We start from the raw sequence: 17,165 nt of genomic DNA on the forward strand, positions 1-17,165 counted from the left end.
CTGGAAAGTTTGAAAGGCACAGGGAAAACCCTACTTACTAGCTACAGTGAGCATTAAAGGCACGTAATAATCTAAAAATTATTTGCTTGGGTTTAGCATACAGTTTTGTGATAGAAGGCTTGCCTAACATGCAGAAGGCCCCAGATTCAATTCTAAATACTGCAAGAATGGATGGATGAATTACCTTTCTTGGCTAGGCAATCTCAAATAGCTAAGAAGAAAAAGATGCTATTCTATACCAAAAGGTAGGAAAGCAGTTCTTGTCTGCAGCATATATCAGAAAGTTCAGTTAACTCACAAATACCAGTTAATCACACAAGTCCCAAAGTCTAAGTAGCATTCTTGCTTGATGGAGTCCCTAATGTCACAGGATACTTACCATCTCCTTCAAGATTTCATACATCCGCCTCAGGAACTCCTGGAACCGGGACAGGTAGAGACAGGTATCCTGCTGGGTTTCTTTGGAGGAGGCCTGTTCCCATACAGAAAGCTTCTGCAGCCAAAATTGATAGTCAGAGACAAGGTCTTCAGAGTCCTGAGCCATCTCTGAGAACAGCAGTGTCCCTTCACAGCAGCCTGCCAAGCAGCACAGGAAATGGGAGCATCATCAGGTCTTCAGAATGGGAACAGATGGAGCAGTTAGGACAGGCTCCTCTATCAGCACACTCATAACCCACCAAAGGATGGAAATAGCCTGCTCAAGAAGCTGCAGGTCTGAGTCATTTAAATGTGTCATACGGCTGTAGCTCAGATTCTAACATCTGAACTTTTATCATGAGTAATGTCATTACTAAAAGTCCCTCACCTTCTCAGAAACACAATAATTGTGGACAAAAAGCACAGCTGATAATACTTTATATCTCTTTAGGACTGAGCTATTTTTAAATGTCCTTTATGTGAAGTTCCTTAGCATATCATAATGATGAGAAATCAGAAACATCCCTGTTTACCAATAGTCTATGCCTGAGAAATGCTTGTGATACCCTGATGCTATCTATGCATGCTTGGCTTCTAATTTAGGTGAAAAAGAAAAAAAAATCCTCCATGCACTACTATCTAATGAATTTCCTTCCCAGTTCCTCTTCATCTCTCTGGGAGGGGAAAAAAAAGTAAAGTAATAATGAATCCCTCATGCATCACTTTAAGCAACCTGCTTAATTAAAGACTGCTCCAGGAAGCTTGGAACTACTCGGTAGGCAGTGTGAGCAATGCAGCCTGAGGACAAGGCTCCTGGGACATGTCTGTAACCCTAGGCAGATTCTTAGAGCTCATTGGCCAACTAACTTACCCAGAGGGTGTGCTCTATGTTCAGTGAGAGACCCTGTCTTAAAAAATGAACAGAGAGAGGAAGACACAGGGTGGACATGCACTTCCAAGGGGTGTATGCACTCACGACATATCACACACATACAAGTTAAGAACAGGTTAAAAATTAATTTTAAAACATGGCTTTACATGTAAAATCCAGTCACCAAAAAAAGCCAATTTTCATGAAACATAACAAAACACACTTACTAGGTGGTGGACTCATTAAAAGACAGAAAATAAATCTCCTAGGCCCGACTTCTTGCCCCTGAAGTAAATGTAAGGAAACACAAAAGGAGGTTATGGGCATCTTGCGCCTCTTCAAAGGAGGGTTAGAGAATAGGCCCCTGGACACCAGAAGCCCCTGCAATCCAGTGCCCAGTGCCTATGTAGAAAAGGGTAGTTTCTCTCAGACCCCTGAGCTTCCCTGGGACAAGGTAACATGCAGAGATCTTACCTCAAGAGGCTGCACTCACAATGGTAAAGGCTGAGTCCAAACCTCAGCAGCACTGATCATTATAAAATATTACTTCTACTAGGTGCCAACCCTCAAAGGAAAATGGCCCTTCTCCTAAACAGGACAGCCAAAGAAACTGAAGGTGACAGCTGAAACACAGAGACTTGGATGGAGAGATTGCACGTTGAAAGTGGCATTTATAGTTCTGAGTACTCAACCAAATCAGAAACCAACAGAAAACTTACTAACACAGGAAACACATGCACATTAGCCGAATGACACTTAGAAGCCATTGTAGACACTTAGGTAGCATTGTAGACCTGGTGCAAGCCCCTTGAGGCCTCAGTGGCAAAGCCTCCCACCACCTCTCCAGACTACTCTAACTCTGCAACAGCCATCTCCATCCCCTTGGGACTCCGCTGGACAAGCTGTCCTACAGAGGAAGGAAAAAAAAAAAAAGTCCAAGATCAGGCCACAGAATCCCACCAATCCCAGGCCACGTTGGAAAGCTCCATCCCATCCCATCCCCAAAAAACCCTATATAAGGCCTGCCTCCTGCTCAGTTCTTTGCTGCTTCACACCCAAGCAAAGGCAGCCACCAGTTGTGTCTTTCCCAATAAATCTTGTGTGAGGCTTGTGGTGAAATGTGACTTTGTGGTATTCCTTGGCTCCCAACTGCCAGGATACCTTTTCTGGCAGAGATGGAACACTTGTACTGGGGAAACCTTTCCCCTCAGAGCTGTAACACTTAAACCTCATGCCTCCCCTTCTGTCACTGTCCTCACTAAAACCATCTAAAAAGCATACCCAAAACATAATGTAGAACTTCGCAAATTCCTTCCATCTCCCTCCTGGACTGATACACACTGGTCTCATATGTTCCTCTACAAATCATTCCCTATAAAACACAAAACTTTTGTACGTGTAAATCACATGCAGTGCACACTCACTTAACACTCCTTTTTCACAGCTTCCTTGAAAAAGTACCCAGCTCAGCTGATGCGGGGAAAGGCCACCAATTCTTTGCTGGAGTGTCCAGGCACTGCACTGTCAGGTCTCCCTTTCTTCTGCTCCCCAGCACGGCACACATAGCCAGGCTTTGCATGGACCACTTGACAAACTGCAACCAACAGCATCCATCCACCAACCAGCCACCCATCTTATCGGGGCTCTAGCATTTATATAGCCTCTGAAAAGCTCCCAGAATCCAAACATCACATATTCACAAAATTATCTGCAGCTGGCAAAGCATGTCAGCTGCTGCAAAGCAGCCCCATATCCTCATACCTGGGATTAAAACAGAAGCATATTCTTATATATTGCTGTGTTTTGGGGTTTTTTGTTGTTGTTGTTGTTGTTGGTTTTTGTTTTGTTTTGTTTTGTTTTTGTTTTTAAAGAAACCAAAATTCTCACTATAACGGCGTATTTCTTTCTTCTTGGATTCCAGTCATGCAGCTCTTAGCTCTGCTACTCTGCTCTTTCTGTGCTGGTTCTCACCCTTGCTCTCTTTATTTTGCAGTTTGGGAGGTTTGTCTTGAAAACTTCAGGCTCAAGCCTTAGCCACTTCTGTGTGAAGCAGTCAGATGTTCTTTTGAGTGGTCTCATGCTCTTTGTTCAGATGTGCTCTATCTACCAATAGGACCTTGGAGGAAATTCTTCCATGTCAGTTTTCCTACAGGGCATCTGCATATGAAGGTCACTATATGTGAGACTGTATTGGCTCTCTCCTTCCACCATGGGCTCCAGGAATTGATGAGAAGAGGATCTGGCGATATCCAGAAATCATGGTCTTAAGCCTAGATGTACTAATAGGTGAATTAACACCTTGGGAAGGAAGAGCTGTATTTATATTAGTTTAAAATATCTTTTAGACTTTGCATATTGAAAGCAACGGTGCTGGGACTGGAGAAATGGCTCAGCAGTCAAGAGCGTGTATTGCTCTTCCACAGGATCAGAGTTTGGTTCCTAGCACCCAAGTCAGAGTTCATAACCACCAGAACATCCATATGGAAGGGATATGATGCCCTCTTCTCCATGGACACCTGCACTCACACATGCACAAATGAACACAAATACACATAATTAAAATATATCTTCTTTAAAAGGCCTTTTGACTAACCAGAACAGCTGTAATAAAGCAAAGAATAATAAAGAATATATTTAACACAAACTTAAAGTTAAATCTGATTTCAGTTATTATTCAGAAAATGGCAAGCTATACAAGTCAGATCAATGGTCCTGCTGAATGCGATTACATAAGTCTACATTAAATATAAAAACAAGTATAGGAGTATGATATAAAAATCCTAGCACATAGGTTGCAAAACTCTAGATGAGTTTTGCCACCCTGACAAGCTTGCTAGACTTGGGAGTTGGCCAAGCCTATCCCTATGAAATTAAAGCAAATAGAGTAAAAGCAACGACCCAGAAGTGAAGCTCCTCCCTGTGGATGACAATCTGATTGTGAAGGCAAAGGACACAACAGTCCCAGATTTTGAGTGCTGTGGGTACCTGGAAGTTGTAACAAGGCCTCATAGAGCAAAATATTGTCACCCTAGGTTTTTAAGTATTCCTATAAGTACTTTGCCAGATGCATAAAGAACATGTAAATGAAGCCAAAAAACATGCAAGAGGAATCTAATACATAAATAAGAACTAAACAACAATGGATAAGAACTGGACCCAAATGGAGTGTAGTAACCAGGTGACAAGTATAAAAAACACAGGGAGCCACTGGTAAAGCTACAATGAAGTGGAAATTTCTGGTTTCTTTAAAGACTTAATTTTGTCACATGATGTTTTGCTATAGGTTGGCTTGTGAGAGGACATGTGATATTTTGCTCTCTCATGTGAGGGGCATGACTTTAGCCAGCTGAGAACATCCATGAGAAGACTTTGAGGAGAGGACATATATAGAGGCCAACCACAGAGTGAGAAATCACTTTTTTGATAGACATCGCTGCACTGATCTTTGTGCTTTGACACTTGACTTCACAGAGAGAAACGTTCCAGGGAGCTTCTCCGGGCAATCCAACTTGGTTTTGAGGTTTTCACTGACTTCATGTTGCTACTCCATGTTAGCCTTTGGACTGGACTGCTGGTATCCTGACAACTGAGTCTGGTAACCCCCTAAAGACCCATGGACCCTAATCAACAGGAAGTAGATAAAAGAGGACTACAGCCCTTTTCCCTACTAATCGTCTACAAAAGGTTTCAGGGGGGTTGGAAGAGAGGTAAAAGTACTTAAGAATCCTAAATAAAGTAGGTTTGGTGAAAACTCCAAGCCTACACTACAAACTGTGCTAGAAGAAAAAGGGAAGAAAGGAAGGAAGGAAGGAAGGAGGGAGGGAGGGAGGGAGGGAGGGAGGGAGGGAGGAAGGAAGGAAGGAAGGAAGGAAGGAAGGAAGGAAGGAAGGAAGGAAGGAAGGAAGGAAGAAGTCCATACATGGTCAAACTAAGGCAAAACATAATTAAGAAGCCTGGAAGGTAAATCTGAAAAGTTATACAGAACTCAACAGGGAAAATCCCAACAGTGGGAAAGCTAGGACTCTAGGGCAGCTGCCACTATCCCAGAAAACAAAGGGCAGTTAGAACCTCTCTGACACTGAAAATAAGCCACAAGCCACCCTGGGGCTAAGGGTGCCCCTCAGGGAAATGAAGAGCATTTCCAGGTGAAATCCAAGGATCATGGGAAATAAAATTAATACTCACAAAAAAAAATATCCTGAGTATTTGGGATTTAAGTATAAGCAGATATTAAAGCATATATGCACACTAGTTTTCAGACATAGAAGCTAGGAATTCCAAGGCTTTTACATTGTTCCAGAAGAAGGGATGAAAAGGATCGAGATGGGTTTTGATAATCAAGAATCCAAATTGTAATTTATAGGATATCCACAAAAGACATCAAAAACTGGCGTTATATAATTGCCAAATTATCAAAGCAAGCCATTTATAATTAAAAAAAAAAAAATAATCAGCCCCCCAAAGGGTAAGATAGAAAGGAGAAAAGAATGTTCAACAGGTAACTTGAGTCAACAGCACACCTTCCAGGACAGCTCAGCTGTAGACTGCCTATTCAACATGAGGCCTGGTTTCAATCTCCAACACCAAACAGAAAATAAATAAGCCCTCAATAAAATGGCAGACCTAAACTCAAACGTATTAGTAGTTAACACTATATGCAAATAAAATTAATATATCAAAAATTACAGTTCTGATTTTTTAAATGACCTACATGCCATTACAGAAGATATATACAAACAATACTAATAATGGAGACAAGGAAAGGATTTAAAAAAAAAAAATACCACTTACCTAAAACCAAAAGAAGGAATGAAGAGACAGTGAGTAAGAATTCTCACTCTGCAAGCATGAGGATCTCAGCTAGTACTTTCAGAACTCACATACAAAATCAGGCATGTCTAAGTATTTTAACTCCAGCTTTGGACAGCAGAGAGAGGCAAACAAATCAAGAACTCATTGGCCAGCCAAGCTAACCAAACAAAATGTCCAGCTTGGTTCAGTGAGAGATCCTGTCTCACAGCAACATGGCAGAGAGCAATGGAGAACACATGGGGTCTTGCTTTGGCTTCTGCATAACTGTACATGGGCCCATGTATACATGCACCCTCCAAACACAAAACACCACACATACACCCAAACCCCCTCACACCACATACTCATGTTTACACACACACACACACACAAACACTCACAAAGGACTCAAGGTTTAACATATCAGAAACAAGTAATTTGAAATGTACATGTACCTAATAACAATATAAAACAAAACACAAAAGAGAAAATACAACACCAACCTAGACCTAAGTAGAAATAATTCCAACCTTAGCAGAAATTTTTGTCACACCTTTCTTGGTAAATTAAATACAAATACCTACAAATTCCAAACTTTCCCTCAAAAACTCACAAGCATATGAAGTACTATGGTATACTAGCAGAACACACACAGTAGCATTATTTATGATAAACACAATGAAGACAACCACCCGCCAATCAAAACAATGCACAGGTAACATGTAGGACTCTATGCAGCACTGAAAATGAAGGGACTTCCACTGTAGATACAGAAGTGAATTCCTAAGCAAAATGTCCAGCAAAAGTGACTATCTCATAAGAATATACAAGACATGATAATAACTACACAAAGCTGGAACCCAGTAAAACTGAACTGTTACATAAACATCAAAAAACCTGGTACCCTCAGAGGTGAGGAAGAGCACTCCTGGACAGTGTGTGAACGGCACTCACAACCCTGGCAAAGACCAAAGTAAACTTTCAGTCTATTTTACTGTCCCCAGTTTTTAATTCTTAGGCATACATTTACTACACCAATATTGTTCCAGCAGTAAGAAGAAGCAAAGGGAAAGTCCACAGACGGTTGGTTAGCATTGTGACATAAAGTGTTGACAGACAGAACAAGCAATATTGAGCTGTTCAGAAATTATTTCTTTTTTCACCTGATCTCATTTCTGAAAATGCTGAAACAACCAGAACCAGGTGAAGAGTCTCAGCACTTACTGCTTCTTTTTCCTTCTCTGAAATAACAGCTCCTCTCCCAGTCTGGCTCAGAGGAAAAACCAATCCATGCCCTCCTCCTGGGATCCTTAGCTCAGCTCTATAGCTGCTACCATGATTGTCCTGGTTGTTCCTCAAACCTAGAGTAGAACTGACTGCTGTCAAGATAAACCCTTGAGTGTGTAAGAATTATGCCCAGTCTGTGCCACAGCCCTAGGGAGACACTAGTTGGTGCCCTTCATTTAGGCAGTAATAAGGTGTGAGATCCTAAAATTTCCCCAACTGTCCTGCACAACACATGTGACTGCGCCAACACCAGTGGTGCCATATGCTCCAAGAAGTTTCCAGTTCTTCAGTAATTTCCTTCTTAGCACATTAGGGTACAGAGCCTAAGTCCAAGCAGTGCTCAGAGTCCCGGATTTGCCTTTGCCTAAGTTATAAACTGCCCAATCATTTCGTTGCCTCCATCTTATAAAGTCAGATCCCTAGAGCACAAAAATATTCTCATAGATAAGTCTCATAGAGTGATAGTGTAGCCTGGAGTCAAAGTGTAGCAGGTGACAGAAATAACACTTTATAGCCACCACCCTCCTCATCTTGTGAATTCTGCCCTTTAGGAGAAGAGATGTGTTCAGCATTTCCTGGAGAATATGCTTCTCAAGGAACATGGAGTTCATCAAGCACAGATCACTGGGTGGAAGGGTGCAATAAAAAGCAACGAAGTATGTGAGCCACTTCTCAGTAAGAAGCTGGCAAAACAAACAAACGTTCAATGTTTATGTTTTATGTACTAGTTACAAAAATAAATTAATTAATCAAAACAAATATTTGGAGGCTGGAGAGCTGACTCAGCAGTTAGAGCACATGCATTTCTTGAAGAGGACCTGAGTTTAATTCCCAGCGCCCATGTCAGGAAGTACAGTACAACCATCCATAATTCCAGTTCCAGAAACTATGACGCCCTCTTCTGGCCTCTGCAGGCACCTACACTCACATGTATCTTCCCAGACAGATACATAATATACAAACTTAATTTAAAAATTTAAAATTTAAAAACAAAAACACACACACAATCAGAAGGGTAAGTACCTGTAAAGAACCGTTCTGAACCAGTGAGTCTCTCATCACAGTAGGTTCTTGATGTTTAGTTCTCAATGATACAAAAGCACCAAGGCTGCCAGACTTCAGAAAGTTCCACAGGCCTAGGCAGAATAGTGCTGGGCTGGGGAGTTAGAACCAACAACCAGTAACTCCAGCCTCTAGTTTAACTACTTCCAGCTTCTATCTAATGATTTTCCATCATTGTTCTAAAACTTAAGATTAGAATTACTGCTGAGCAACATTTTCACATTTCAAATGGCTACCCTGTCAGTGGATACCTTTGAACTCTGCAAAGTCTACAAAAGTTCCCTCAACCGAAATTCGAGGAACTTAGTCCTTTTCAAGTTCTGCTGAATACCATAATTACTCACAGATGTTATAAAGGGTTGTTTCAAGTCACTCAATCCTGACCATTATTTCTTAGGCATAGTTAGGGCAGTATCTGGAATAGCAGGAGAAATTCTAAGGTAGTTATTACAAATTAATTATGACCATTTATGTACAATACCTTCCTAACCACTGCAGCTGGGAATGCCTAGAATGGCCGCAAGTGTGCATGTACAGTTTACACACACAACGCTGTGAATGTAATTAATGCCACGCAAGAGAAGGAGCAGGCCCTGGTGCCTCAGCACAGTGCCACATATGCTAGCTGCCCACCCAGTACCCATAGGCTAATACTTCTTGTCTGTTGAAGGAATCCATTTATCCTAGAATGTCACTGCCAAGCATCTTAGCGGAGGTTAGCTCTCACGAAGACCAGCAAAGACTCTGCATTAATAGAGATTTTTCAATGTTTTGTTCTCAAGACCCTTTTATACTCCTAAGCTTTTCCAGAAACCACAAATAGCTTTGGTTTATATGGGTTCATTTTGCAGTATATACCATAACAAATTAAAACTGAGAAAACCTTAAAGCACGAGAATGCACAAGCCCACATCCTCTAGCTACTAGCCTGCAGCTGTTGACTGCTCCACTGCAAAGCAGGGAAGGCACTCAAGGGACAGGGCAGAGTTTACACTGCCTTGAGAACCTCTTGAATGGGCCTTAGGGACTTTACTGTGGACACTTGGGGTTCTTCTACCCTTCTTCCTGTCAGCTGTAGAAACAGGTATGTCACACAACTGTATGTCATGGGAACTGAGCTTCAGACAAAGAATTTTAAGGAAAAATTTCAATTTTGAAAGTTTTTTTTTCCAATTTAAACACTATAGTCTTCATATGATACCTAAAATGACAGAAGCTGCCTTAAACAAAAGTAAGGCTGCCTGAGAAGGCTGGCCAGCCCCTCTGCAGCAGACCTGAGGACACAACGGCCACTGCAACGTGCCACCCTCTTTCTCCTCAAACCAGTTCTCATCAAGTTTTTTATTTAATCAAACATATTTTAGTTGAACTTCTCCAAAGCAACTGGTTTTCTGAGTATGTTCCTGGAAACCATGGGTACACACAGCACTGCGCATATAGTAGGAACTCACAATTACATTAAACAAAAGTGCAGAAACTAATACGCCTACTGCCCCTGTTGCAAGGGAGAAGATATACACAAAATTTAGATTTGTTTGATTTGATAGAAGACTTTGTAGCTCACAGACTGTCAATACTTAAAGCAAAGTTAATTATAAATAAATCACACAGTATCAAAAGCAGCTACATATAGTATTCGTCTGATGGCCAAGACAGCATAAAAATGCTTTCCTTTTTGGTCTGAAACATTTCCAAACCAGAAGTATCAGAGACTAATTAATGTCTGTAATCCAAGTGGTATCCTGATATAAAAAAAACCCACTACTTTTCTCCCTTTATCTGTAAGTTGAGTCAATCAAACCCTCCTGTTATGAAATTAGCACCTAACAAGAGTCACAGACAGAGCACTACAAAGTTCATATGGACACTGAATAGGAGTCAACACCTTGTCTATAGTCAGCAGCATCACAATGACCTTGTCAGAAACACCACTACCACCACACCCCACTAGTCAATATAAAATTAAGACATGTATGTCCAGTACACCTCAGATATACAATATTCTTTCTCCTCTCTGCTGACAGTCATTCACCAATACACTTAGTTTGCAGAAAGTAAGGTTTCTTTCTTCCCTACTGTCAGACTGGTTACTTTGCTCCTGCGTTTGCAGCATTGTCTTAACGTCCTAACAGTATATTCTTGTACTCAAATACCTATAAAATAAAGAAATTGGTCTAGAAGGATGGCTCCGTGGTTGAGAGCACTGGCTGATCTTCCAGAGGACCTGGGTTCAATTCCTAGTACCCACATGGAGGTTCACAACTCTAATTCCAGTTCTAGGGGATCTAGCGTTCTCACACATATATGCAGGCAGAAAAACAATGCACATAAAATTAAAAAATAAATCACAAAAAAGGAAAGAAACTACATTTCCCCAAACACCAAGGTTTGAGGAAAGTGTCAGAAAGAGGAACTGGCTTTTCCTTGGTCAGTAACTGTTTCTCCTGAGGCAGACCTGAAATTACCAGGTAATTTCCAAACAATTTCAATTTTCAACAGAGGTTGAGTCTATGGAATTAGAGGTGCAGCTGACTGTGAAGACTTAAAGAAATGTGATCCATCAGGGAATGCTAGGGCTTTCCTGCACTCTCCAGACAGGCCCCATGTTTGGGGATGAGCTGCTCTCTAGCCTGATTTCTTTCAACCACAGCAAGTGCCTGTGCTTGGAGCAGCAATAGAGACCCTCCATCAGCACTAGGAGGCTATTCCCCAACTCAGGAAATGCCCCTCCCACTTGCAAACACCCTTTACGCCCCATCAGGGCACCAAAAGCCTACCCAGCCACTCAAAACATGCCAATCTTACCCCAACCCCAATATAAACACTGGCAATCTACCACCCTTGCATTCTTGTGTTCATTTATCTGACAGTGAGATTGTAAGCTTTCAGCTAAGTCTATTAGGAAAATGTGCTAAAAAACACACTAGTAATGTGTCTTGGTTTGTTTCTCAGTTGCTGTGATAAAACACTGACCAAAGACAACTTCCGGAGGAAACAGTTTAGTTGGTTTTCAGGATGTAGCCATCATCAAGGGAAGCCAAGGCCCGAGTTCAAAGCAGAAACAAGAAGAGAGTACTGCTTACTGGTTTGTACTTCATGATTTGCTCAGCTTGTTTTCTTAAACAACGTAAGACCACCTGCCTAGGGGTAGGACCACCAAAGGAGGGCTGGTCCCTCCCACAACAATCAATCAAGAATATGTACCACAGACATACCCAGAGGCCAACTTCATGGAGTCTCCTCTTCCCAGACATACTGACAACCAACATTAGCCATAACATAATTGAAATAGTAGAAACTGGCCAGGCTTGGTGGTAAAATCCCAGTACTGGGAAAGCAAAGACAGATGCAGGTGGATATCTAAGTTCGAGGCCAGCCTGCTCTGCAGAGCCAGTTCCAGGTTAGCCAGGACTACACAGAGAAGCCATGTCTTGAAAAATAGAAAAAGAGGAAAGAAACTGTCTCCTTACCTTTGTCACTTGGGACTCTGAGGTTATCTTTCCATCTTTGCTTCCAACAGGAGTTTATCATTCAACAACAAAAACAAGAAAAGATGCCCACACACTTGTAGGAAGTCTGATCTTTAATAAGAACCCAAAAGCACTTCCAATGAAAAGGTAACATTGTTCTTTGCTCTCAGGCAACCTGTGGCCAAAAAAATCAAGACCTGTATGCCTATGAAAATTAGCAGGTGGTGAGAGAGGCTGGGAGAAAAAGAAACAGGGCAGGGCACTAACCCACAGGCTCCAAACAGAAGAACAGCCTCAGTTATGCAAAGCCATGACACAGGCAGGAGCAGAACGGGGACGGGGATGGGCTGACAACATGACATGGATGGACAACAAACCACCAAACCCAAACCAAAGTGCTTATCGCCTTGCTTAGGAAGAGATTCTTAAAATCTGTCTGTCTATCTCAGAGATTCACAGGCCTCAGGGCACAGTGGACAGAAGACAACCTGCAGGAGTGGGTTCTCTCCTTCCCCAGCGTGGGTTTTCAGAAACAGAACACAGGGTGTCAAGCTGGCAACAAGCGTCTTAACCCACTGAGACCCCTCACCAACCCGAGAAGAATTAAGCTACAATTTAATCTCATTTCTCACACTTGAAGTAAGAACTGCTGAAAGCCCAAGAATAGGTTCAAGTTATGTTCTTATTGTTAGTTAAATATCATGAACATAAGCTAGTAAAGCCCTATGCTTGTAACTCTTGTAAAACTACAAACCAAAAATATACAGAAATTGTAAAAGTACTGTTTTTACCAATGTAACACAAGAACAAAGTCCAAACAGCCAAGTGCATAGAGTAAGTAAATTTCAGTTGGCAACAGTGATGATGTGGTCACTGACACTTACTTCTGACTAGCTATGTGGACTTGACCCTGACTCTAGTGGCAGAGTGGTTCTGACATGTGGTAAGGATGGCTGACTAGCCAGCTACAGTGAAATGGCAAGCTCTAGGTGAGGTCATACGTAAATCTTTGCTCTTTGGTAATGTCTTCCTTGCAGAGCCATTTGGTGACAACACAAGCAGCAATGAAAGTTCAAGACAGTACCTGGTTCCAACAGGCAATAAGGTGTCTGAAAACACTGGTTGGTTTTGTTTTTGGTTTTTTTTTTTTTTTAATTTATCTTCAAAAGGGTAAAGAGTAAGTACAATCTTTCTAGACAATTTGAGCATGCAACAATCTCCACCTACTTAATCTCCCTTATCTTTGGGGGCCTGCAAGCCTCAGGAGTTTACATACTTGTGCTGAGGGCCACTGAACTCATACGAAAAAGCTTTCTTGAGGTTACATTTTAGTTCTGTATAAAACCAAGTACCTAACTTTGTTTCCTTTACATTCTCAGCCCATGACTTCCTGTTAAGAGGCCACAAGAAATCTTTGATGGACTCTCTACTCCAAACACAGCAACCAGAGAGGAAGCATCCATAGGAAAATCCAAAATTATGTGGGGAAGCTAAAAATATATATAAACACTTCTTGAAATAGATACAGGACAGAAACATAAAAAAGCAAAACCTCCCATAGGAGGAGTTTTGTGCCTCTGAGCTCAGTAACCAAAACCAGGCAACAGAACTGGAGGCTGGGCGAGAGTTCAGGAGAGCTGGGAAGAGATGGACATCTGAACTGACATTTCCAAACGCAATGCCTCTTCATCCAAGTGAGTCCCATGGTGCTGTGTAGGACGGATCTACATGACCTAGGCCTCAGTCAGCTTTCTGAAAATGAGTTGTGCCACAGCACAGCAGCACCACCCACTGTAGAGCTGCAAGGAAAAATCAGTCCACAGCTGAAACTGATTGTGGAGGGATGGACTCCACATCATTCCAACCAGCTGCTTTCTCTTGCTCTTAAAACCAGAGCCAGTGCTTGCCAAAACTGCCTGAGAATAAGCAGTGCCCCTTCCACTCCCCCGATTGCCTGTAATCACCACAGGATGATGTGTCTGTTTCCCTCACCACAGCAGCAGCTATCTCAGGAAAGACTGTTAGATCCCTATTCACATTTTCAGTGGATAATCCTAGTATATACCATGTGTGTCTTTCTGCTTTTGGGATACCTCACTCAGGATGATCGTTTCTAGATCCCACCATTTGCCTGCAAATTTCATGATTTCCTCGTTTTTAATTGCTGAGTAGTATTCCATTGTGTAAAAGTACCACAATTTCTGAATCCATTCCTCAACTGAGGGACATCTGGGTTGTTTCCAGGTTCTGGCTATTACAAATAAAGCTGCTACAAACATGGCTGAGCAAATGTCCTTTTATTGTGTACTTGAGCCTCTTTTGGATATATGCCTACGAGTGATATAGCTGGATCTTGAGGAATCACTATTCCTAATTATCTGAGAAAGCGCCAGACTGATTTCTAAAGTGGTTGTACAAGTTTGCATTCCCACCAGCAATGGGGGAGGGTTCCCCTTTCTCCACAACCTCTCCAGCTTGTGTTGTCACTTGAGTTTTTTATCTTAGCCATTCTTATGGGTGTAAGGTAAAATCTCAGGGTCGTTTTGATTTGCATCTCCCTGATGGCTAAGGACATTGAACATTTCTTTAGGTGTTTTTCTGCCACTTTCTACAATCCTCTACAGAGAGTTCTCTGTTTAGCTCCATAGGTATATACTCACTTATATAGACCTATAACATAGGATAAACATACTGAAATCTATACACCTAAAGAAGATAAACAAGAAAGAGGACCCGGGGTAAGATGATCAATCCTCACTTAGAAAGACAAATGGGAGCTGAAGAGATAGCTCAGAGGTTAAGAACACTGGCTGCTCTTCCAGAGGCCATGAGTTCAATTCCCAGAAACCACATGTTGGCTCACAACCATCTATAATGAAATCTGGTACCCTCTTCTGGTGTGCAGGTGTACATGCAGACACAAGATTGTACACATAATAAATAAATAAATATTAAAAAAAAAAAGGAAAGACAAATGGGATGGACATTGGATGTAGGAGAAAACAAGTAACAGGACAGAAGCCTACCATAGAAGGCCTCTGAAAGACTCTACCTAGCAGTGTATCAAAGCAGATATTAAGACTCATAACCAAACCTTCGGCAGAGTGCAGGAAAGCATATGAAAGAAAGGGGAGTTAGTAAGACCTAGAGAGAACAGGAGAGCCACAAGGACCAAATATATCAGGGCACAGGGGTCTTTCATGAGACTGTTTTTCCAGCCAAGGACCATGTATGGATATAACCTAGAATCCCTGCTCGGATATAGCCCATGGTAGCTCAGTATCCAAGTGGGTTCCCTAGTAAGCGGAACAGGGACTATTTCTGACATGAACTCAATGGCTGGCTCTTACACACACACACACCGAGGGAGGAGCAGCCTTGCTAGGCCACAGAAGAGGACATTGCAGCCAGTCCTGAAGAGACCTCATAAGCTAGGGTCAGATGGAAGGGGAGGAGGTCCTCCCCTATCAGTGGACTTGAAAAGGGGCAGGGAAGAGATGAGGGAGGGATGGTGGGATTGAGAGGAAATAAGGGAAGGGGCTACGGCTGGGATACAAAGTAAATAACCCGTGATTAATGTAAAAAATAAAAATTATTATAAAAAAAAAAAAGAAAGTCCTCCTGGGGTCTGAGGACACAGCTGAGTCAGATGAATGCTGCCAAATAAAGCCTTTTCTCCCAAACTTGTTTTTGGTCATGGTGTTTTATCATAGCACTATGACCATAACTAAGCTAAATCGGTACCAGGATCATAGGGTACTGCTGTGACAGACCTGCCCATGTTGTTTATTGGAGGATTATGTAAGGACTCTGGAACTTTAGGCTAGAAAAGCCAGTGAGCATTTAAAGCTGGGGGAGCTTTGAAGATAAGAATAGCAAGAGCAATGTAGACCATGGAGACCATGGCTTGTGAAGTTCCAGAGGGAAGTTTAAAAGCCACTCAAAGACTTTCAGGGCCGTTTGCTATTTTGAGTTGATAATCTGTGGTTCTGGTGAGCTAGGGCTGAAAAATCAGCTGTGATTAACAAGAGACCAGAGCCACTAAAATAAAACCTTTGCTTTACTACGACAAATGATGCTAGTCAGCAGGAGCTAAGAAATTAGTGATGATTAAGAAGAGACATTGAAGGAAAATCTGGGAATTTTTTTCCTCAGAGTCAGAACACAGGAGCTGTGTTTCAGGGGTGGCCAAGGTTGTACTTGTGTTGGCAGGTAAACTTGGTTATGTGTAAGAGTACCCAGTTGGTACTGGTTTTGAAGGCATGAAGGAGTCATGGAGAATAGCTGAAGCTTGGCACTAAGAGAGGCCAGGAGAGGCCATTGGAGAAAGCGCAGCCTCCATAGCAATGGAAGTCCTAGGATTGAAGGGGTCATGGAGAGAAACTGAGGCTTGGCACTAAGAAGAGAACCCTAAAGAAAAGTACAACCCAACAACAGCAGAGACCCCAGCATTTTGGAGATGCCAGTACCATGGGATGCCCGCCAAAGACAGCAGCAGCAGTGGAGTGGAGCCAGCCACAGCCTAGAAGACAAGTGTGTGCTGCAGAGGATGGAGCCAGAGAAGTGGCTTAAACCCTTTGGAGAGACCTAGAAGATTGAGAATTGGACATTGAGTTATTTACACTTTCGGAGTCTGGTTTTGCTTTGTTCAAATGGTGACTGTGCCCTGGTTCTTCCCTCTTGAAGTAAGAAAGTACTTAATATTCATTTTTAAAGGAGCCCACAGTTGAGGACTTCCTTTTTTTTTAATAATAATTTTTATTTTTTATATTAATCACGGGTTATTTACTTTGTATCCCAGCTGTAGCCCCCTCCCTCATTCCCTCTCAATCCCACCATCCCTCCCTCATCTCTTTAAAAACATTTTGGATTTTTAAAGGACTGGATATTTTAAAGAGACTGGACTTTTAATGTGTCTGAATTTGTAAAGACTATGGGGCTTTGAAAGTTATTTATGTTTTATATAGTGATGTTAACATTAATATGCCATCTCGGGGGATAAATGAGAAAGAAAAGGTTCTAACTGAAAAGTAATGTGTCTTGAGTGTCAAGCTGACAAAGGGGTCAGTTGTGCCGGCCCAACTGAAGTTATCTGAGAAGGAGGGAGCTTCAAACTGAGAAAATGCCTCCATAAGATCAGACTGTAGACAAGCCTGCAGGGCATTTTCTTAATTAGTGATTGATGTGTGAGGGCTCAGAATATTGAGTGCAGCCACCTCAAGCCTGGAAGTCCTAGGTTCTATGGGAAAAAAAAAAAAAAAGCAGGC

General features: G+C 42.0%; 1 protein-coding gene across 6 annotated transcripts in view; it reads right to left on the reverse strand.

The window, feature by feature from the left end:
• Positions 1-17,165, reverse strand: part of Fancc (FA complementation group C) — a 145,685-nt gene that overhangs the window by 109,406 nt on the left and 19,114 nt on the right. For 5 of the 6 annotated variants that reach the window (XM_060380332.1, XM_060380330.1, XM_060380329.1 and 2 more), the window contains exon 2: positions 380-576. In XM_060380332.1, coding sequence (XP_060236315.1) covers positions 380-544 — 165 coding nt within the window. In that variant the 5' untranslated portion in view covers positions 545-576. Of the gene's footprint in view, positions 1-379; positions 577-17,165 lie in introns of those variants that run through there. The other variant, XM_060380331.1, reaches the window with a different exon arrangement.

This window comes from Meriones unguiculatus, chromosome 3 (genome assembly GCF_030254825.1).
Source record: "Meriones unguiculatus strain TT.TT164.6M chromosome 3, Bangor_MerUng_6.1, whole genome shotgun sequence".
In the NCBI taxonomy this organism is placed as follows: Eukaryota; Metazoa; Chordata; class Mammalia; order Rodentia; family Muridae; genus Meriones; species Meriones unguiculatus.